Source organism: Thalia democratica, chromosome 2 (genome assembly GCF_965202585.1).
Source record: "Thalia democratica chromosome 2, ktThaDemo2.hap1.1, whole genome shotgun sequence".
Classification (NCBI taxonomy): Eukaryota; Metazoa; Chordata; class Thaliacea; order Salpida; family Salpidae; genus Thalia; species Thalia democratica.
The window spans coordinates 30276025-30294984 of record NC_139166.1 but is presented as its reverse complement, the minus strand read 5'-3'; the positions used below and the strand labels follow the sequence as shown (position 1 = coordinate 30294984).

Genomic DNA, 18960 nt, shown 5'->3' with positions numbered 1-18960 from the left:
AAAATTAAAAAAAAAGTTTAGTAATATATTTAGTTAAACCAAAGTTTAGTCAAACTTGTACTAGAACTGTTTTAAAAGAAAATTAATTATTATTATCAGTAGATAGAAATAAGAATGCAACTCTTCAAAAGAAATTAAACTCTAAAATTTATCAATATTTTTAAGTTTTAACTAACTAAGTTTAAATAACTTTTTAAGTTTAAACCACAGACCATTTTTTAAATAAATATAAAAACAACTTAAACATTGTTTTCAAAACTAATTAAGTATAACAAATATACTGTATTTTTAAAGTAAAGATACTACTCAAAGATTTTGTTTAACTTCGTTTCTTTTTTCGTTTGCTTTGTTTGCTGAAAATTAAATTAAAAAAATATTAGATCGTTTTTATACAGCATGATCTGAACATCATCTAAGTTGACAGCACAGCAGAAGTATTAAAATAGTTTCAAGTCAAATTAGTTCTAAAATATTTGAACAATTGTCAAAAGCTGAACCTGGAAATTTCGAAATTATTTTCTTATATATGATTATTTAACTAAAATAATTCTATAAAAATAAGTTTCATGGCAATTAAGAGGCGACTGCTACGCTCTTTTTATTTTTTTTTAATATAAGAAACAAAAGTAAAACATTGATGTTAACAATATTAAAAACGTATGTTAAAAAAACCACTAAAGACATTGCTATTTTTTGTTAAATATAAGAATAAAATTAGATTAACTTGTTTTATTTTCGCTAAAAGTGTATGCACGCGTAAATTTTCTTGTTTATTTAAACTAAAACTTCGTTAAATAGCTTAATTATATTAAAAAACTATTGCACACACTATGTATGTGCTTGATAAAACGATAAAACTTTCAATACTTTTTTATTTTTTTAATAAGTATCTGCACAATATGTAAATTTTTCTTTATTCAACAATAAAAATTTGTTATAATAGTATTATTTAAACTATAGACTGTTGCACGCATAACTATAACAATGCAAAGTTGTAAAAAATATTTAATGAAAGCGTTTAAGATATCATTAACTTACTAATCAGGTAAGCATTTTAAAAGAAAACAAAGTTTGAAGTTATTTAGTTAAAATATACTTTATTTAATTGAATTTTTTTCTTATTTTCGTTAAATTTTAATTTTTAGATTTTAGAATTCAGTCTTAAATTTGATAAACATGACCAAAATAATGTTTTAAAGTCATGCCAATACTAATTAATTTTGTTAAAAATCATAAAACTACTACTTATTAAAAAATAATTACAATTAGTACTTTATAAAACTCGCCTCAACAAGCTGTTTTAAATCTATTTTTAATAACTTGTTTGAAACACGTTAAAATTGTGACAATGGTAACATAAAAACTAGTAATAAACAAACATTGCAAATCATATTGTCATAAAATTACCAAAATGTCTATCATCTACGGAGCTGATGTAGAATTTAAAGAATGTGGAGTCTGTCCCTTGGAAAAGGACTTGATAAAAATTTCGCTAATTCTAGAGGTACTGACTTTTATAAAAACTTAATATGTCCTTTATTAATTTATCACTTTTAGTTAATTTTAGTTAATATTTATCATGTTTAAAGTTAATAAACGTTTTGTATATAATAAAGTAAAAGTATTTAATCATTTCAATAATTTTTATAAAAATTTAATACAGAGCGCTCAAATTGGACGAGAAAGCTACTATCGCGACTTGTTAATTAGGCACAACATCCTTCCAAAAGGCAGAAGATGCAAAAAATGCAACAACCCTTGCAGGTTTGTATGTATAGTTAATTAAATGTGATAAAAACATCTATGTTTCTTAACTATGTTTAATTATTTTCTAGAAAACATAAACATGTTCAAAAATTGATCAAGTAAAATGTTGGTTGATAACCTTGAGCAAAAAAAAAAGTACAGAATTTTGACAGGAGTTGCTTGTTACAGGGATTTGTTGCTTTGGAACGTATATTGGAGATTGGTGACTTTGGAATCGTTGAATATTTGTTTGTTAAAGTTTTAGTTTATTCAGTGTGTGCCTTGTATAAGTTTTATGTTTATTTAATCACTGTAATTTGTTTTCTTTTTCATTTTATTTTAGTGTCTTTCAGTTTAAGTGGCTTAAGTTTTAATGCCTAGGTCCTTCGTTGGACAATAAACTTAATAATAATTTAATTTTTAATTATTTCTAATTTAATTTTTATCTACTGATAAATATAATAAATATCTTATCTTAAACTAATATGAACTAATTATTAATTTTTTTTTGAACTTATTTGGTTTTAATAAAATAAATGTTTCACAAAATTAAAATTTTCATTTATTTGACGATAAAGTTTTGATATAGTAAAAATGTCAAACGTAGTTGAAATGTCACTGGTAGTTACTGTTACAGTTTTCTAACTTTGCTTTAAAGAGCTTGTCTTCGTCTCTGATAATACCTGTAAAAAATTTTTAAATGTTTAGTTTTAAATAAGTATCTCAAACCAACTATAAAAAGATAATTTCTAATTTGCGTACCTTACGCGGGTGCGTACCTTACGCGGGTGCGTACCTCTCAAAGTTCTTACCTTACGACGTCTTTACTTTTTGAAATTTGGACCTGTTAGCAAAAGTATGTTGAATATCTTTAAAATTAGGAAAAAGTTCCTTCAAATAATGTTGAAAAGCGTGTGCCCCGATTCGTAAGCAAAACCAGGCTTTGTTTTATTTTCTGTATTTTTTAACAAGATTATAACAATAAATAGTTTTAGATTTTAGATAAAAAATATTTTTGCATATAATTAAAAAAGCTAGGTAAATAATAAATATTAATTTCTACTCACTTACAAAAAAAAAAGCAAAATACAGTCTTCTTTTACAGTTTTTGTATATACTAAACATCTTGTTAGTGTTAACATTACAACTCCTGCCTTCTTTTTACCATTGATCTCAGTGATGAATTTTTTAGCTTATCTTGTATAAGGTGCAACATGAAACACCTGAATATATATAAATGATCATTAAAATCTAAGGATGGAGATGGTTTTAAAAAAATGCTTACCATTCTATTCAGATTAGAATTTATTATTTCATTAAATTATTAAAAAATTGTAAATAAGCTTGGAGCTTATTTTTGTTACTATAAAAGAAAAAGCTTAAAACAGTGTTTACTAACAAATGGTGTGTAGGTCTACTAATCCATTGACCATAGTTGTGAAGGTTCTCATCAATTATTTTATATTTCTTTCTTAGAGACTGATGATTTCATTTCAACTATTATATTTTGTTGACTAGGTAGCACTATAATGACATTTAAACTTTTTCTAAAAAAAATTCTTTCTGAAAAGGTTAATGGATTTTTATTTAAAATAAATTTTATTTGGAGTAAATAATATGATAGTATATTTATATAGTTTTGTTCTTCCAATTTTGAACTAGTTATTTTTTTAGTTTTCAAGCTATTTAATTAAAATAAGCTAAAAAAGATATGTAATATTGTAAACTGACACTCAACACCTAAATTTTTAATACTAGAAAAATAATTATTATAAAATGGAAGTTGTAGAAGAATCAGTTGAAAAAAAAACTTCAAGTACACCTGTGAATCCAAATGTGTTAACATTTATCAGACAATCGGATGCTACATTTAGAAATGGTTTTAAAAGTGAAGAGATGAAAGAAGCATTTATCAGTAGTGTTTTTGACTACATACAAGGTTATGAGAAAAAATTGTCCTACATGAAGTCTTGCAGTTTTATAATGGACAGCTTTATCCAATATGCATCTGGTACTCATATTGCTCGGTTTTTCAAGGTAAATAAAGTTTATTAATTGATTGATATTATTTAACTTATTGACTAAATTTAAACATCAAAATATTTCTTATTATATATTTTACTTGTTTAAAAAGCTAAAAAAAAGTTATGTAGGTTTAGCAACAGTAGTTAAATTTTGCAGATTAATAAAAAAATAATTTAGTTTAAAGGTTTCAAAAGCTGAAAATAATATAAAGATTTATTTTAAATACAAAGTTTTACAAAAGAAAGGTTATAATAACTTTTTAAATCGAAATTCGTACATTAGGTTGCTGTAAAAAATTTTAAATTTAAAATTAGGTTATAAAATTTTTAATAGTTATGGTAGAAAAACTTAAACATACTGCAATATATATTTTTTTATTTAAATCATACGTCTGATTTTTATTCTTTAAGTCACAAAATAAAATACTAAGTTAATAGATTATAATTTTCACTAAAAATCAGGGTTTCCAAAAAACCTGGAATCCTAAGAAAATCTTGGTGTTTGACAACTTAGGCAAAAACAAACCTGGATCTTAAAAAAAAATCTTGAGTTTTTAACAAAATCACTAAAAAATCTGGAAAAACCTGGAGTTTTAAACTGTTTTTACATATAATGTTACAACGTTTCAATTAGATACAAAAAATCTGCCATAATAGTTTGTTTTTATTGAAAAACATATTTATAATAGATTTATAGTATCTTTTTAATGTTGGTATAGTTTTTAATACAGTTTTTTTAAACTTTTGTTTAATTATTACTAAAATTGGTACATAAAACTTGTTTTTTTTTTAACCTGGAATTAATTCAAGAAAACCTGGAATAAATTTACAAGGAATTTTTGGAAACCCTGTAAGAATGTTTTGTTTGTACATAAATTTCACGGTTGCCACACATGGTAATCAGGGAAACTAAAAATATTTTGGTGTTCTGGAAAATCTCAGGGTAACTCCATTTATTTTTAATTTTTTAAAACTCCGGATGAATGGGGGCATGTTTTAATTTTTCTAAAATTCTCAAGGCTGATTTTTTTCTAGATTTAATTGATCCAGTTATAAATTTTTATATTTTGTATAACCAATTTTGTTCAAGAACGTGATTTTATTGATTTTGATATGCTAATTTGAAAAATTTTAGCTTTGCAGATAGATCTTTACTATTCTTAGAAATAATTTTTTTTTGTTTTTAATCTGAAATTAATATTTATAATGATTTGAGTTTATATTTCAGAAACAGTTTAGAGATATAAAACTTTAATTATGCTTTAAAAAGTTTTTTTAACATATTTTATAAATTTAGATGCTTATATAGCTCAGTAAAAATATTTTGTTTTATACCTCCTTAATTATTAAATTAAGTTGTTTGTTATAACTTATAAATACTTGTTTTCACTAAAAAAGTGAGTATAGACTAGTTTTGTATAATCTTCTTAAACAGTATTTCTCTTAAGTTTAGGAAACATTTAATGCAGAAGCATACACATACAATATTCCTTTTAATTATTAAGAAAAATAATGAACATGAGGTATAAATCCTTTGCGCCAGAGGCAAAATTTTTTTTTTTTAGAATCTGAAAAAAAAAAACTCAGAGTGACTCAGGGCAGTTGTTTTCTACTTGAAGAGTGGCAACCTTGAGAATTGTTTTATAAATTTTTTAATGTGAATGTTTCTATTTATAATATTAAATTTAATGAACTAAGTTTATCTAAGTTAAAAGATCTTTTATTAGTATTTGTTAATTTATTTTGGTTCCTAAGTATAAAAGTTGTCAATTGTTATCAACTTATATCAAAAACTGGTCAAAACTGTCAACTACTCAACACAAATCATATTAACTTATATTTTCTAAACAAAGTAAGGGTTTACTTTTTATTTATGTCTGTGTCTTGGGCAAACTTAGAATTTTAAATATAAAACTAAGTGCAAAAAAGTTTAAATCTACTTATTTAAAACTTTCTTAATAATTTAGATAAACTTTTTTTATGTAAATGTTTAAACTCATTTTATTTTATAGGATGCTTAATTTTTAGTCATTATTTAAATTGCTCTGTTTGTAATTTGATTAAAAGTTTTAAGGTAATTTTTACCAATCTTTATTTACTTTTGATATCAAAAAATAGAAACTTAACCAAACAAAAAACTTTTTCACAGGAAATATCAGAAGAATTTCTTGAATTTTCAGATTGTCAATGTAGTTGTCATGTGCTTGAAAAAGCTCTAAATAGATATGTTGTTCTCTTAAATAAAGGAAAAATTAAAAGTAAGTTCTTTTTGTATGACTTACTATTTCTAAATTTAATGATGCAAAACTGACAATTTAGTGAAATTGAAAAATATCTCATTAACAATATTTTTTATGCAAATACCTTTAATCTTAAAACAGTAAATATTAAGCAAAACAATATGTGATGTAAATTAAAATATATTAATAAAGTAGTGTGTTAGTGTATAATAAAACATAACCAAAATTTATAGTGTGTGCAAGTTTCTTTAGTAGATTATTGCAATTTGGCTGTCAGGAATTTTTTCAGTTTTAATCATTTAAGAAACCTTTTGAGTTGAAAAAAATGTTTGTTTTATATGAAGTTAAGAGTTGCCATAAAATCTGGTATCCTAAAAAGTCCTGGAACTTGAAAGTTAACGATAAAATCCTGAAACTTTGAACAAAAATTGTAAAAAAACTGAAATTTTTAACAATTGTTACATATTTAATAATGAAATTTGATTAGATACCAAAATCTATCATTTATAATAAATCCTCTTTGTATCATTTTAAATATTATTGATCATAAAATACATTTTCATTTTAGAAATACAGTATTTTTTCAATATTTTTATACCATTTAAAACAATTATTTACCTAAAATTTTATTTCGTACTAAAAAATAGACAAAAATATTTTACATTCAGAAACCTGGAAAGTTTTTCAAAAAACCTGTATATGTTAAAAAAGTTTTGGTAAGGAAAGTGTATAAAAGCAGTTTTTTTTATGCTTTTGTAATCTTAAATTCTCAATCGCAGAAGGCTCAAATTGATATAGTATTTATGTTTGTTTTTGTATTTCTGAAACATTTTTCATCAAAAAATTTTCCATTGTCTTTACAACCTCACTATAGATTTTTACCATGAATCCAGCTATGGATAGAATGTTCATCAGTAAACTGGTATTTGTAATTACTTATAGAAAAGAACTTGATATAAAATAAGCCATGTTTTTTACAAGTTGATCTTATTTTATAGAGTTTTTCTAAGCTTCAAGAAGCTTTTTATCAAATAAAAAAATTGAATTATTTTTTGTGATATGTTCAGTTAAAGTCTGGCCGCATAATAGGTTCCCTATGTGAAGGGAAAATTAAAACAGCACAAGAAGACTATTCTATTTAAAGCCTATCTCCTCCTGCATTTTTCAAGCAAAAGCAATCTTCTTCAAACTTTCACAGTATAATTTTTATACAATAATAACAAAAAATGTTACTTTGGACTTATAAAAATTTCAAGTAAAAATATATTAAAAAAAAAGAGGCTTTTTTTAGTTTTTGTAATAGATTTTGTATTTTTTTTAATTATTAACATTCATAAGTAACATTTTTTTCTTTTAATATAAGGAATATTTCCTGAAAATTAATAGATAGATTTTTAGTGATTTTTTAAACTTCCGAGAAAATTTACTCCAAAAAATTTGCGGTCCATACGTTTGTATTGGAAATTTTTTTACTAAAATAAAATATCTCAAAAGTTAAATGATACTTATGAATTCTATAAAAACTGGCTTGTAGTTTGTACTTAAAGCTTTCATATAAAAGCCAAAGTTTATTTGTAAAAAAAAAAGTGTTTACCCCCCTATGACCTTAATCAGGGTTGCAAAAAACCTGGAATCCTGGAAAAACCTGGAATTTGACAATTTAGGATAAAAAAACTGGAATTTTAAACAACTTTTACATGTTAAGTAGAAAAACTTCAATATGACAAAAAAAGAACTTTCGTATAGATAAAGTTTTTTTTCATCATCATTTATTTTTTTTATAAAACACATTTAAAGAAGATTTTAAATATCTTTATAGTGTCTTTATACTATTTAAAACAGTTTTTTACCTTAAACTTTATTTTAAACTTAAAATAGACCATGTAATTTTAAAAAGGTGGAGAAAATTTGCCAAAAATATTTGGCAACCTTAATAGGCAAGATAAGTTTGTATAAGTAAATATACTAGTTTTACGTTCAGTATAAAACATCTGTAAATTAAATATTTAGTTAGTTGAAGTCTCTTAATGTTTTAATATTGCAATTTTTTATGCTGTTAAATTACCTATATAATTATATAATTGTATTACTTTTAAATTTCAAACTTATCTTAACTTTATTACTTGTTTTAATGTATCACATTTTTTAAGCAAAATATTACCTAAAGCAAGTATTTTTTACTGAGCTAAATGAAATCATCACTTTAAGTATGCATTAAATATGTGTCTGGCAGGTAGTTGGCAAACCAAAAAATCAATTTGAGTTACAATGTTGTCACCTTTTTTTCAAATCTTCCCCCAATTATACCTCTGACCTTTTTCTGTTTCTCATTTCAACACGATTATAATAAAAAAAAATATAATGCTCGCCGGTCGAAGTTTTGCATACCCTGTATTAAATTAAGATATAAATGAACTGATAGTTAAAGAGATATTTCTTAATTTTTGCTTTACTACAAATAATTATACTAGCTTATTTTATATTTCTTTACAACTTAAGTATTTCTTTGATAAAATAAAAAGTTACTTTTATGAAATTTCCATCTAAATATTTTATATTTTACAAATTTAGTAATACTGGTTAGATGAAAATTAAAATCGGACAATTCATATTCTGACAATTTAAATTCTTAAAAAAATATTGAAGAGATCATATCTCTAAAAGTAAATTATATTTGAAAATATCGAAAAATAGGTATGCAAGTCTTTTTACTATCTACACGCCATTTTTTATTAATTGAAAAAATTTGAATACTAAGAAAATTATAAATTATTAAAAATAAAAATTATTAATAAGCTCTAAATAACTATTTTTAGTTTTTCGAAAATGTACATTACTTTTTGACTTGTGGCCTTTGAAACATTTCTTTAAGAATTTGAATTGTCTTGCACCAAGTAATACTCTTTTCTTGATGTAATATTTACATCGTTATGTTTTAAAACATTGAAAATTACGTTAAATGTTAAATCCTAAAAGTTTTTCTTATAATATTTTTATTTTACTTTTAAAAAAATTATTTAAACTACTTTAGAAATCATTAAAATACTTAATACAAATTTAATTTTGATTAAACACATCTTCACTTTACTTGCTACTAAATAATACCTTCTGTTCAATTTAATTTTAGAGAAAGACAAAAAAAGTATAGCAGAAAATTTAATTGAATGGTCGCAGAAAATAGCAAGTGATGGAGAAACAATGTCTGGATTTATTTGCGGAAGTTACACTTCTCATGTAGCTAGATCATACTTCCAAGCCCTTGCTGGAGTCTATTTTCCATCAGAAGCAGATGAAAAAAACAATATGTATAAGCAAAATATATGTGAGTTTTACAAAATGAGACCTATATATAATATAGTAGTATATCTTTAAATGATAAAATTATTTTAATATACTTAGCTGAATTATAACATAATAAGTAAAAGCCACTATAGTTTTCCATAGCTGTGTGCTGTAGGTTACTAGAAGAAGAAAATACTTTTTTATGTTATAGCTTTTTCTAAAGTATTTTAACATATGATATTTTATAACTTGTTATAAGCTATCAAAATATTCATTTTTAATTGAAATAATGAAGAGTATAAACACTATAAAAAAAGCTAAGTTAAATATTAATCAAAATTTTAGTTCATAATAAATAATACTCCTAACTGTTCTCAGGTTCTGACTTCAAGAAACTTGTTTCAAAGTGACAATCAGTTTATACATTAAGTACACATAAGAGTGTTCTTCAGTTTTTATAATTGATTATATTGTTTTAATTGAAAAATGTTTGTATTATTTTAAAATATGTAATTTATTGAAACAAATTTTAGCTAACAAAGAAGTAGTTGTTCCAGAAGAAAACTTGAATAAAAAACTTTTAAGATTGTTCAAAAATATTTCAATTGGATTTTGCACATTTGACAGAAAAGCGTCAATAGGTTATTATTGTATTTCTAAAATTTAATTTATCTTAACTTACAAAATACAGTTATTTGAATTAACTTGCACTACACAAACATAGTTTTCGAAAAATAAAAGTTTAAATTATGCTTAAATACAAGCTGTAATTAAATTATTTATTTAATATTCATAAAAACATTTCTAAAACTGTCTCCCTTTCTATAAAAAGGTTAACATTCTCTCTTAATATTCTAAAAGTTGTACCTTATTCTCACGATAGACAAATAGTATATATGAATTTTAATTTTTGTTGTGTTTAACATTTTATTATCTACAGTTTTGCTTAGAGTTTTTGGGTTATATAATATTTCAATTTATAGTTGAAAATGATAAATTTTGTTTTAGAGATGATCACGAATGCTTCTGGGTCTCCATTTTTTGCTTGTTTGCTCAAAACAGCAAGATTGAGGTCCATGAAGATCCTTAATTTGCTTTCTTGCTGGATCGTTTCACCTGCCAATGCAATGGAAAATAATTCCACGTAAGTATTTTGTTTATAGCTTTAAAAACATCTACAGACTCTGAAGGACTATTTTTTGTCATATTTAATGATAATGAAACAAAATGTGCCATATAATCAATGTTTTGAGGCAATAGGTGGTCCAAGTTGTTTTTTACAAATTTTTTTTTTTTTGTAGAGTTGTATCACAACTTTCATATAGTTTTACCACTTAACGAAATTATGAATTACTTTTGAGATGTGAGGGATCAAAGTTAGTGAGCTCCAAATATTTTTAATGAGAGGTGCAAGCTTAAAGACTTAAAAGACTATTTTATTTAAGATACATTTTCTTATTCACTTTTACCAATCTTGTTCAAATTTATATGCTTTATACTTGAATGATTTAAAACTAACTTATAGGTAAGAATTTCAACTTTATAAACTTTTTTTATTTGATTTGAAAATTGAATCGGGGTTTTAGTTCTAAATTTTGAAGAGTTTATCAGAATAGTTTATCGAATAAGTAATATTATATATATCAAAAAGTTCTAATTAATTGTAAACAACTGGCTGTAATCTAAAAATTAATGATTTCGTTGTACAAACTGTATACACTTTTTTTACAGGCAAGTAGTTTTGTTATGCAAGGACAAGCAAGCGAGTCGTGTAATGGAAACTATCTTCAGTGTTGGGAGTAAGCAGGCTTGCTTGCACGTTTACAACGTTATGATGGAAGAAGAGCAGCTGATGAAACTGGTGTTGCACCCCTCAGCTAATTTCGTTGTTCAAAGAATGATAAGCTGCCGGTTTCTACAGTACAAGGTTCCCTTACTACAATATTTTATAACACGAATGAAGTCTTGGCTACCTTTTTGTATTTTTGATCTAATTTAGTAAAAATATATATAACTTTCAGATTTAAACTTTTTATCAAAATTTTCAGCACCCATATAAAATAACATTTTGTTTAGAAACTAAATCATAAAATACTTTGTTCTTAAGCTATTTCGGTTTGTTTTAAGAGCAGGGTTCGTGCGCGTCAGGCTAAATCAGGCTAAGTCAGGCTAAATCAGTTTTTTTGAAAAAAGTTGAAAAACGTCAGGCTAAATCAGTTTTTTTATTTAAAAATTTGAGAATCTCAGTTTTTCTCAGTTCAAATGCTTCACACTTTTTGATTAAAAAGAATTGAGAAAGATGTGAATTTATTTCTAAATAATGATTTAGTTATTTAAGACAAAATCAGTCAGTATTTGTAAAAATAAATGCTTAAAACCTTTTGTTGAATCTCTAAAAATTTATTATGAATCTTCATTGTTTTGTTTTGAGTAGATTATATACGTCATAATTATGAAAATTCATAAAAAAAATACAGTTTAAACATTAAAGTTTAGTTCAACAACTTAGCTGTTTGTTTGAATTTCAATACTCGTGTAAGCGTTTCATTTTAAATTTTAATAAAACAAGACAATGCACGTTGTTTTAATATAAACCTTCTGGTTATAATGTTTTTACTTAGTGCTTAATTAAATTGAACAATTGTCTTTAGTAATGTATATTAAATTCTTACACTAGTATAGATATAACACTAATTTTAAAACTTATCACTGAATCTGTTATGTTAAGGGCATAGGGGGGTCAATAACCTTTTTCACAATTTAGTCTTATTTTATTGAGTTGTAACTAAGCTATGAGTTGCTTTTTGCAGATTTTTAATGCTCAAAATATTTTTGAGATACAGCTAGTTGAATTCGGAGACTATGATAGTACTAATTAAGACCCATCAATATCTAAAATGACTTCTAAAAGAGATTTTCCTTACTTTGAAAAAATGTCAGGCTAAATTGGTCCCAGTCAGGCTAAATGAAAAAAATTTCGCGCACGTACCCTGAGAATTAGTTGTTTTTTTAGTCAGTTTAAATTTAATTTGTTTTTTTAACTTTAATTAAAAAAAATTATATTTCAAATTTATTTAAACAGTAAGAATATTTTAGTTTTAAGTGTCTCAAATCTTCCCTTGGTTGTGTGATGTTCTTTGTGATTTTTTTGTCTTTATCGATCGTTTTAAATAAAAAAGTTATTTTTATTTAACAAAAAAATCTACAAATTTATTAGTAAACGTTATATTGCCTAAAGTACTTTCAAAATCTTCTTCAGTAGACAATTAGAACTGATTAATTCAAAATTTTCTTGCATATAAAAGTTCAAAAAAGGATATTATTACGTATTTACCTTAAAACTTGATTTATAGTTACGTAATAATATCCTTTTTTGAACTTTTATATGCAAGAAAATTTTGAATTAATCAGTTCTAATTGTCTACTGAAGAAGATTTTGAAAGTACTTTAGGCAATATAACGTTTACTAATAATTTTGTAGATTTTTTTGTTAAATAAAAATAACTTTTTTATTTAAAAAAATTTATTTAAAAAAATGTTATTTAATTTGAACAAAGGTGTTGTTTCAAACAAATAACAAAACAAATGTAATTTATTAAAGCTTAGTTTGTTCAAATTTTAATTTTTTACAGGAGAGGTTTAGCAATCTATTTAATTTGCTATGTAGCAATTTAAATATTTTATACCAAAATGAAAAAATGGGAGTTGTCTTAAAGTTAACAGAACAATGTCTGGTGAAAAATGAATATCAAAAAGAATTTATTTCTTTTTTAATGGATGTAAGTTTTGTCTATTATAACTTAATTACTGCATAGTGTTTTCAAAGTTAAGCTATTCAGAATACAACGTAGCTTTTAGTAAAAATTGCTTCTTTTTTAAAACTAATAAGTTAGTTTAATAGAACTTTACCTAACATAATAGTTTTTTTTTTAAACTCTTACAATTTTAATACTTAAAAATACCATCGTTTATTTTTCTTGTGTTGCATAGATATAGAGTTAAATTTAATATTTTCTTGAAAAAACCACGAAATAGTTTTTATATCTAAATGTTTATGTTATTTTGAAATCAGCTATCAAAAGTTTATATTTATTAACAAAAAAATTAACAGTTTTACGAATGTGATCAATCAGAATATTTATTGTATTTGGTTGCTACAAACAAAAAGTTTTCACAATGTAAAAGTGCTCTGCAGTACAGTGAACAGAGCAATGTAAGTTATTAAGATTTTATAGTTCAGTAGAAAGCTTCTTTATAAATTTTAATATTGAGTTAAACTGAATGAATAAATTTATATAAAAAGTTTACTAAGTTTACTTTAATATTTTTACTCAAATCATTGATAACTATTTTGTCTGCTATAATTAATGGTGTTCCATCTTGTTTTTTAAGTTAATCTTATTTCATAGTTTTTATTGCACTTACAGTTTTTTACAATTTCAAAAATGTTTCAACTATGCTTAATGAATTAAAGGTAAATTTCTTAGGTAAAATGTATGAATACAAAAACTGAAAACGACACTCTTTTCTTTAAAACATATTTCCTCTGCAATTTTTTAGCCATCTACTTCAGATTTCAAAAATTAATTACAAAAAAATAGATTATTCGAATAAGTTTCTTTATTATGAGTTTAGTAATTTTAAGTTTTTCAACTACTTAGATAACAAATTAAAAAAATTATAACCGAGCTTTAACAATTTTTTTTTTATCTTCCATGAATCCAAATTTCAGTAGATTTATCCAAAAAAAGTTAATAAAAAAACTAATACATCTCAAAACTTTTTTGAGTTTTAAAATGAATAAAAAGAATTGATTAATATTTAAACTTTTATATTAAAATAATGGTTAAGTTTTAAAAACTCTTATAATTTTTTTTTATGTATCAGTTAAATATTTTATCAATTATAGTTTAGAACTCTACCTTATAAAAATATAAAACAAGATTTATAAAAATGCTGGAATCAGTCCAGGACACAGTCAATTTTTAATTTGTGATTTTTCTACTGCATCAATAGTTAGAAAAAAAAAGATAGTTTTAAATAATCTACTAACATTTTATTGAGGGCGGATTGTAAATCTTAAAACGTTTTAAACTTATGTAATGTGTAATAAAACTTTGTAGATTTTTCATAACTACCATTTTATTTTTTTTTAACAAAAAAATGTATAAGGTCAAAGATAGTTCGATTTTAGTTTAAGTTATGTAGTTTATATCTTCAAAAATAATATCTATTTCACAAAAGTAAGTTTTCACACCTAATTTGTGTCTGGAGCAACTGACATGGGAGTTAGCGCACAGTTTTGTTACTCAACAAAAATTACTAGTAGAATGAAACGTTGTCCAATTAAACTAGGAGTGGGCAACGACTGTCCAGATCCGGTCTGTTAATAAAAATCTCTGGCCAGCAACGTATTTTTAGCTTGATAATAACATAATTAAAAAAAAAAACATTTAACAGAAAATATTTTTAAATGTACTTTTTTGAATTTTAGTACAAAGTAATGCTTAATAGTTGACTATATAACTGAACTTTTAATCAGTTTTTTTATAATCGTAGTAAACTTTTCTAAATTTACTCAGCCCGCTATGAGTTTGTTTAAAACAAGTTCTGCCTGCAAAAGTTTTTTTTCTTATTAGTCTGGCCCACTGGTTAAAAAATTACCCACTCTTAAATTAGACCATTAGTATCCTTTAAAAATTTTTCAAATTTAAAGAGTTTAACCTAAAATATCCAAGTTAAAAAACAATTTTGTATAGTTTTTCAGTTTTAAAAATACTTGTTCATAACAAAATTAATATTAAAAATTAATAGCATTAGTAGTTATTACTTATATCCAAAATCAAAGTTAAATTCTTAATAAAGTCTTTGATTTTGAAGTAATACTTAGATTTTACTTTGATAAAATTTGTTTCTAGCAAAGACAAGCAAAAGTTACATATCACGGATCAGTTTTGATCCAAGCATTGTTGAAATTTGATGACATTGAATTTTTACTGTCTGGTTTTCTCAAATTGTCTACCAATCATATAATGAGTTTTGTATCATGTGGTCCAGGAAGTCATATAATTGACTCATTTTTCAAGCTAGAAAATATCCAACTAGGCGACAAAATCAAACTGCTTGAGCATATATTAAATGTTAGTTACGTAGAGAATCTTACATAACTAAAAAAATTACTAGTTTTGAAATATTTAGTTTTAGTTTTTTTTTATTTTTGTTAATGTTTATAAAATTAATCATTAGGCTAAGTTTCTTATTAGTGTTTTATTTAAGTAAATTTTTGTTAACTGCTTTCTAACAACTTTTTAAAATCTTTCTATATAACTTTTTTTGTGAGATTATTTTTGAGGATTATTTTTTAAGTTTGTTGTTAATGTTGTGTATTTTAGAAGCAAGAGATTCAGTGTGAATCTTAATTTCACAACTTTTAAACATAGTATTTTAATTTTGAAAATAATTGTCGTAATAATAATTTACACCACCTAATTAATAAATTCTATATATCCAACTATTAAAAAGAAATGTTTTTGTGAAGCTTTAATAAAAAAATTAGAGGTTTGTATCAACTTTCTCTAAAATATTTTTATTAAGGCTGTATGTTATTTAGCTTTGCTTTTGTAAAAATACCAAGTATTAATAATGTTGTAACAGACTTGTATAGTTCAAATGGCATGTGACAAATATGGAAGTAGAATCGTTGAAAATATTTGGAAGCTTTTTAATGTGGATATAAGAAATAGACTTTGTGAAGCACTTTGTTAGTTATATCTTTAATTTTTATTGAAGAAAACAGCGGCGAAAGTCTACATGCCTTAGCCTAGACTTTCGTATACCGTGAGATAAGCTCAAGTTATCAAAACTCAATGATAACTTTTTTTATTTCATTTATCAGAAATAATAAACATTTTTCTATTAAGAAATAATCTAAGACTCTCTACTGAGAAAAAAATTGTTATATTTAAAGATAAACAATTGATAAGTAAAATTATCATTGAAAGTACTTAAGTTAAAAACTACTATCAGCAAAAGAATACATATGACCTAGTGTTTCATAGCAATAATATTAATCTAATACACCCTGCTACCATATTTACTATGAAAATTAAATAACAAATATAGTAAACTGGTTTAAAAAAGTTCAAACTTCCCCTTTTGTATTTTATGAAAGATAACGATTATCATTTAGTTTTAATTCAATGTACAGACCTATATTTTTTACAAGTATTGTATTTTGTTTAACCAGGTGAAGACAGTAGTAAGGTTGCATCAGATAGATTCGGTCGCCACATATTTCATAAATTCTCGTTAAGATTGTTTGAAAATGGAAATTATGAAAAGTGGCAATCCATGATGACTGACCTACCAAACAGTAAAAGGAAACATTCACGTGTTAATAACAATGGTTAGTGTTTTTATTACGTTTTTACAGATCTTTAAACAAACTTGTTTTCCCTTAAAACTATTCATAACTGCGTATAACAATTTGGAAGTAAGCAAAAATTGTTATACCCTTATGTTTAAATTAAGTTAAAGCTTGTTTTTATGTTTTAATTCTACTTAAGTGGTTGGTTAAAATTAAAATACCAGTAGTATTGTTTGGTTTATCTATAAATTGTTAAATATAAAAGTAGAATTTCTGGTCAAGAACAAAGAGTTCTATTCGTTAAGAATTTTTTTATGACTTATATTCTCTTTGAGTGAAACCATAGCAAAATATTCTAAAACCTAAAATTTTGTACTAATCTCCAAGTTTGAAGTTGATACGTTTAATTATTCTAATTAAAACAAAAAGTTTGAAAAAACTTTACAAGTTTATATAAAACTAAGCTAATAAAAGTATGTTACCTTTTTTCTTAGTTTTATTTATTTTTTGCATAGATTTTACTTTTTTGCACCTTTACTTCAACTATGGATAAATTAATTAGTAACAGATTAGCCTTAAAACCTTGAGTCCTTCCTAGAAAAACCTAGAATTTTTAACTATTTTCCCATGTAAAGTAACAAAATTTTGATTAGATACGAAAAATCTTAGTAAAGGTATTTTTTTGTAGCGTTTAAAACTTTTTTTATTAAAAACACAATTAAAGTAACTTTACCTTATCTTTTCAATGTTGTTATATTATTTAAGAAATTTTTTAAACCTAAATTAAAAAACAGGGTGGCCACTAAACCTGGATCCTGGAAAAAACCTGGAATCTTAAACAATTTTTACAGGAGAAGTACTAAAATTATCTTATGCATTTATCATGTAGATAAACATTTTTGTCATCAAAACTTTTTTTTATATAAAAAAAAACATCTAAAGTAGTTTTAAAGTATCTTTTCAACGTTGTCATTCTATTTAAGTTTTTTACCTCAAACTTTATTTTAAAATAAAAATAGAAAAAAAAAAGTACGTTTAAAAACTTGAAAGAAATTCATAAAACCTTGAAGAAGTTTCTAACAAACTAGTGGCCACCTTGAAAAAATTATTTTTTTTTAAATCTAGAAGTAATTAAAAAATCTAAAAGAAATTTACAAAAAACCCTTAGCAATCCTGAAGTAAGAATTTTTAGTCCACCAGCTGTAATATAATATTTTAGCTAAACATATTATTATTGTATTTTTCATAAAATTTAGAATTTATTTAATTAATTTTCAGGTGCAAAGAAAAAGAAAACTAATTAGTGAAATAAATTTAGAACAAATGCATTCATGAAGCTTTTTTTTGTCGCAAATTTTCATCTTTATACTAGATAATAAATTTAGAAAATTTTATAACCTTTGTTGTATTAATTGAAGTTGTACACTATTAAGAGAAGTTAATGTAAATTGTTTCTAACAAATTAGATACCATATTAAAAGAGAATAGCTAGCTTTCATATAGTTAAGCCATTTTTATTAATTTTTTTTGTAAGAGTGTTTACAAACTCTTACTGCAAACATCTGTTTTTTATCTGCTAGCCTAGACTCTCTAGGATTTTAGTGAAAAAGTTTATGATGAAAATTTCAGTTAATTCTAATTAACAGCCGATGAAAAAATAAGATCGTTAATCGCTTTAATTTTTACGGTTTAATTCATATTTAACATGGTCAAGGATCCAATTGTTCAGCATTAAAAAAACATTTTTAAATTCCATCTTTTGCTCTTTTATAGTATGGATTAATGAAAACAAGAATAACTAAGATTCTACTTACAAACCTTCTTTACTGGTAAGTTGGTGAAATGTGCACTTGAAATTTCTTGATGTATTTACCAACTTAATTGAATTTACGTAAACTTATCTAGATATAATAACGTGATTAGCTGATTTAGAAGTGGCTTAAGAATTTAAAGACTTTTCGTAACTACCGTTTTAAATTTATCTTTAAAATTCCGGATACTGTTTTTTGCACAAAATCATATGTTTAGAAGTTTTTGTTGGTTTTTATATATAGATGTAATTAAATAATTATGTTACAATTATTTTTATGTTAAATTAGTATTCATTTAATCTTAACTATTCACTACATTATTAGAGTAGTCAAGTCCTCAATCGGCATACTTAAAATTTTAAGGTAAAGTAAAAAAAAAAAAGTTATAAAACTTACCTCAAAAAGTGCAGGTAAGATAATTTAATCAAAGTCTGGTTAATATTTATTTATTGTAGCTAATACCAATTGTCGACAAATGGTTTCTAGCTTTA

The 18960-nt window shown here is 24.0% G+C and overlaps 1 protein-coding gene across 1 annotated transcript; it reads left to right on the top strand.

Annotated features, from left to right (window-relative positions):
• The first annotated feature begins 3512 nt into the window (after nucleotides 1-3512).
• On the top strand, nucleotides 3513-18041 carry LOC145829715 (uncharacterized). Its single transcript, XM_082937577.1, has 12 exons — nucleotides 3513-3783; nucleotides 5920-6028; nucleotides 9138-9332; nucleotides 9826-9933; nucleotides 10301-10436; nucleotides 11024-11219; nucleotides 12925-13071; nucleotides 13404-13505; nucleotides 15211-15432; nucleotides 15947-16052; nucleotides 16539-16697; nucleotides 17937-18041. The coding sequence occupies exons 1-12, from the start codon at nucleotides 3523-3525 to the stop codon at nucleotides 17960-17962; spliced, it is 1767 nt and encodes a 588-aa protein (XP_082793703.1). The 5' UTR covers nucleotides 3513-3522; the 3' UTR covers nucleotides 17963-18041.
• The last annotated feature ends 919 nt before the right edge of the window (nucleotides 18042-18960 follow it).

Coding starts and splice junctions, on each gene's coding strand:
- LOC145829715 (XM_082937577.1), top strand. CDS start 3,523: ATGGAAGTTGTAGAAGAATCAGTTGAAAAAAAAACTTCAAGTACACCT. Junction 11,220..12,924: donor GCCGGTTTCTACAGTACAAG/GTTCCCTTACTA, acceptor AATTTTTTACAG/GAGAGGTTTAGCAATCTATT. Junction 13,506..15,210: donor AGTACAGTGAACAGAGCAAT/GTAAGTTATTAA, acceptor ATTTGTTTCTAG/CAAAGACAAGCAAAAGTTAC.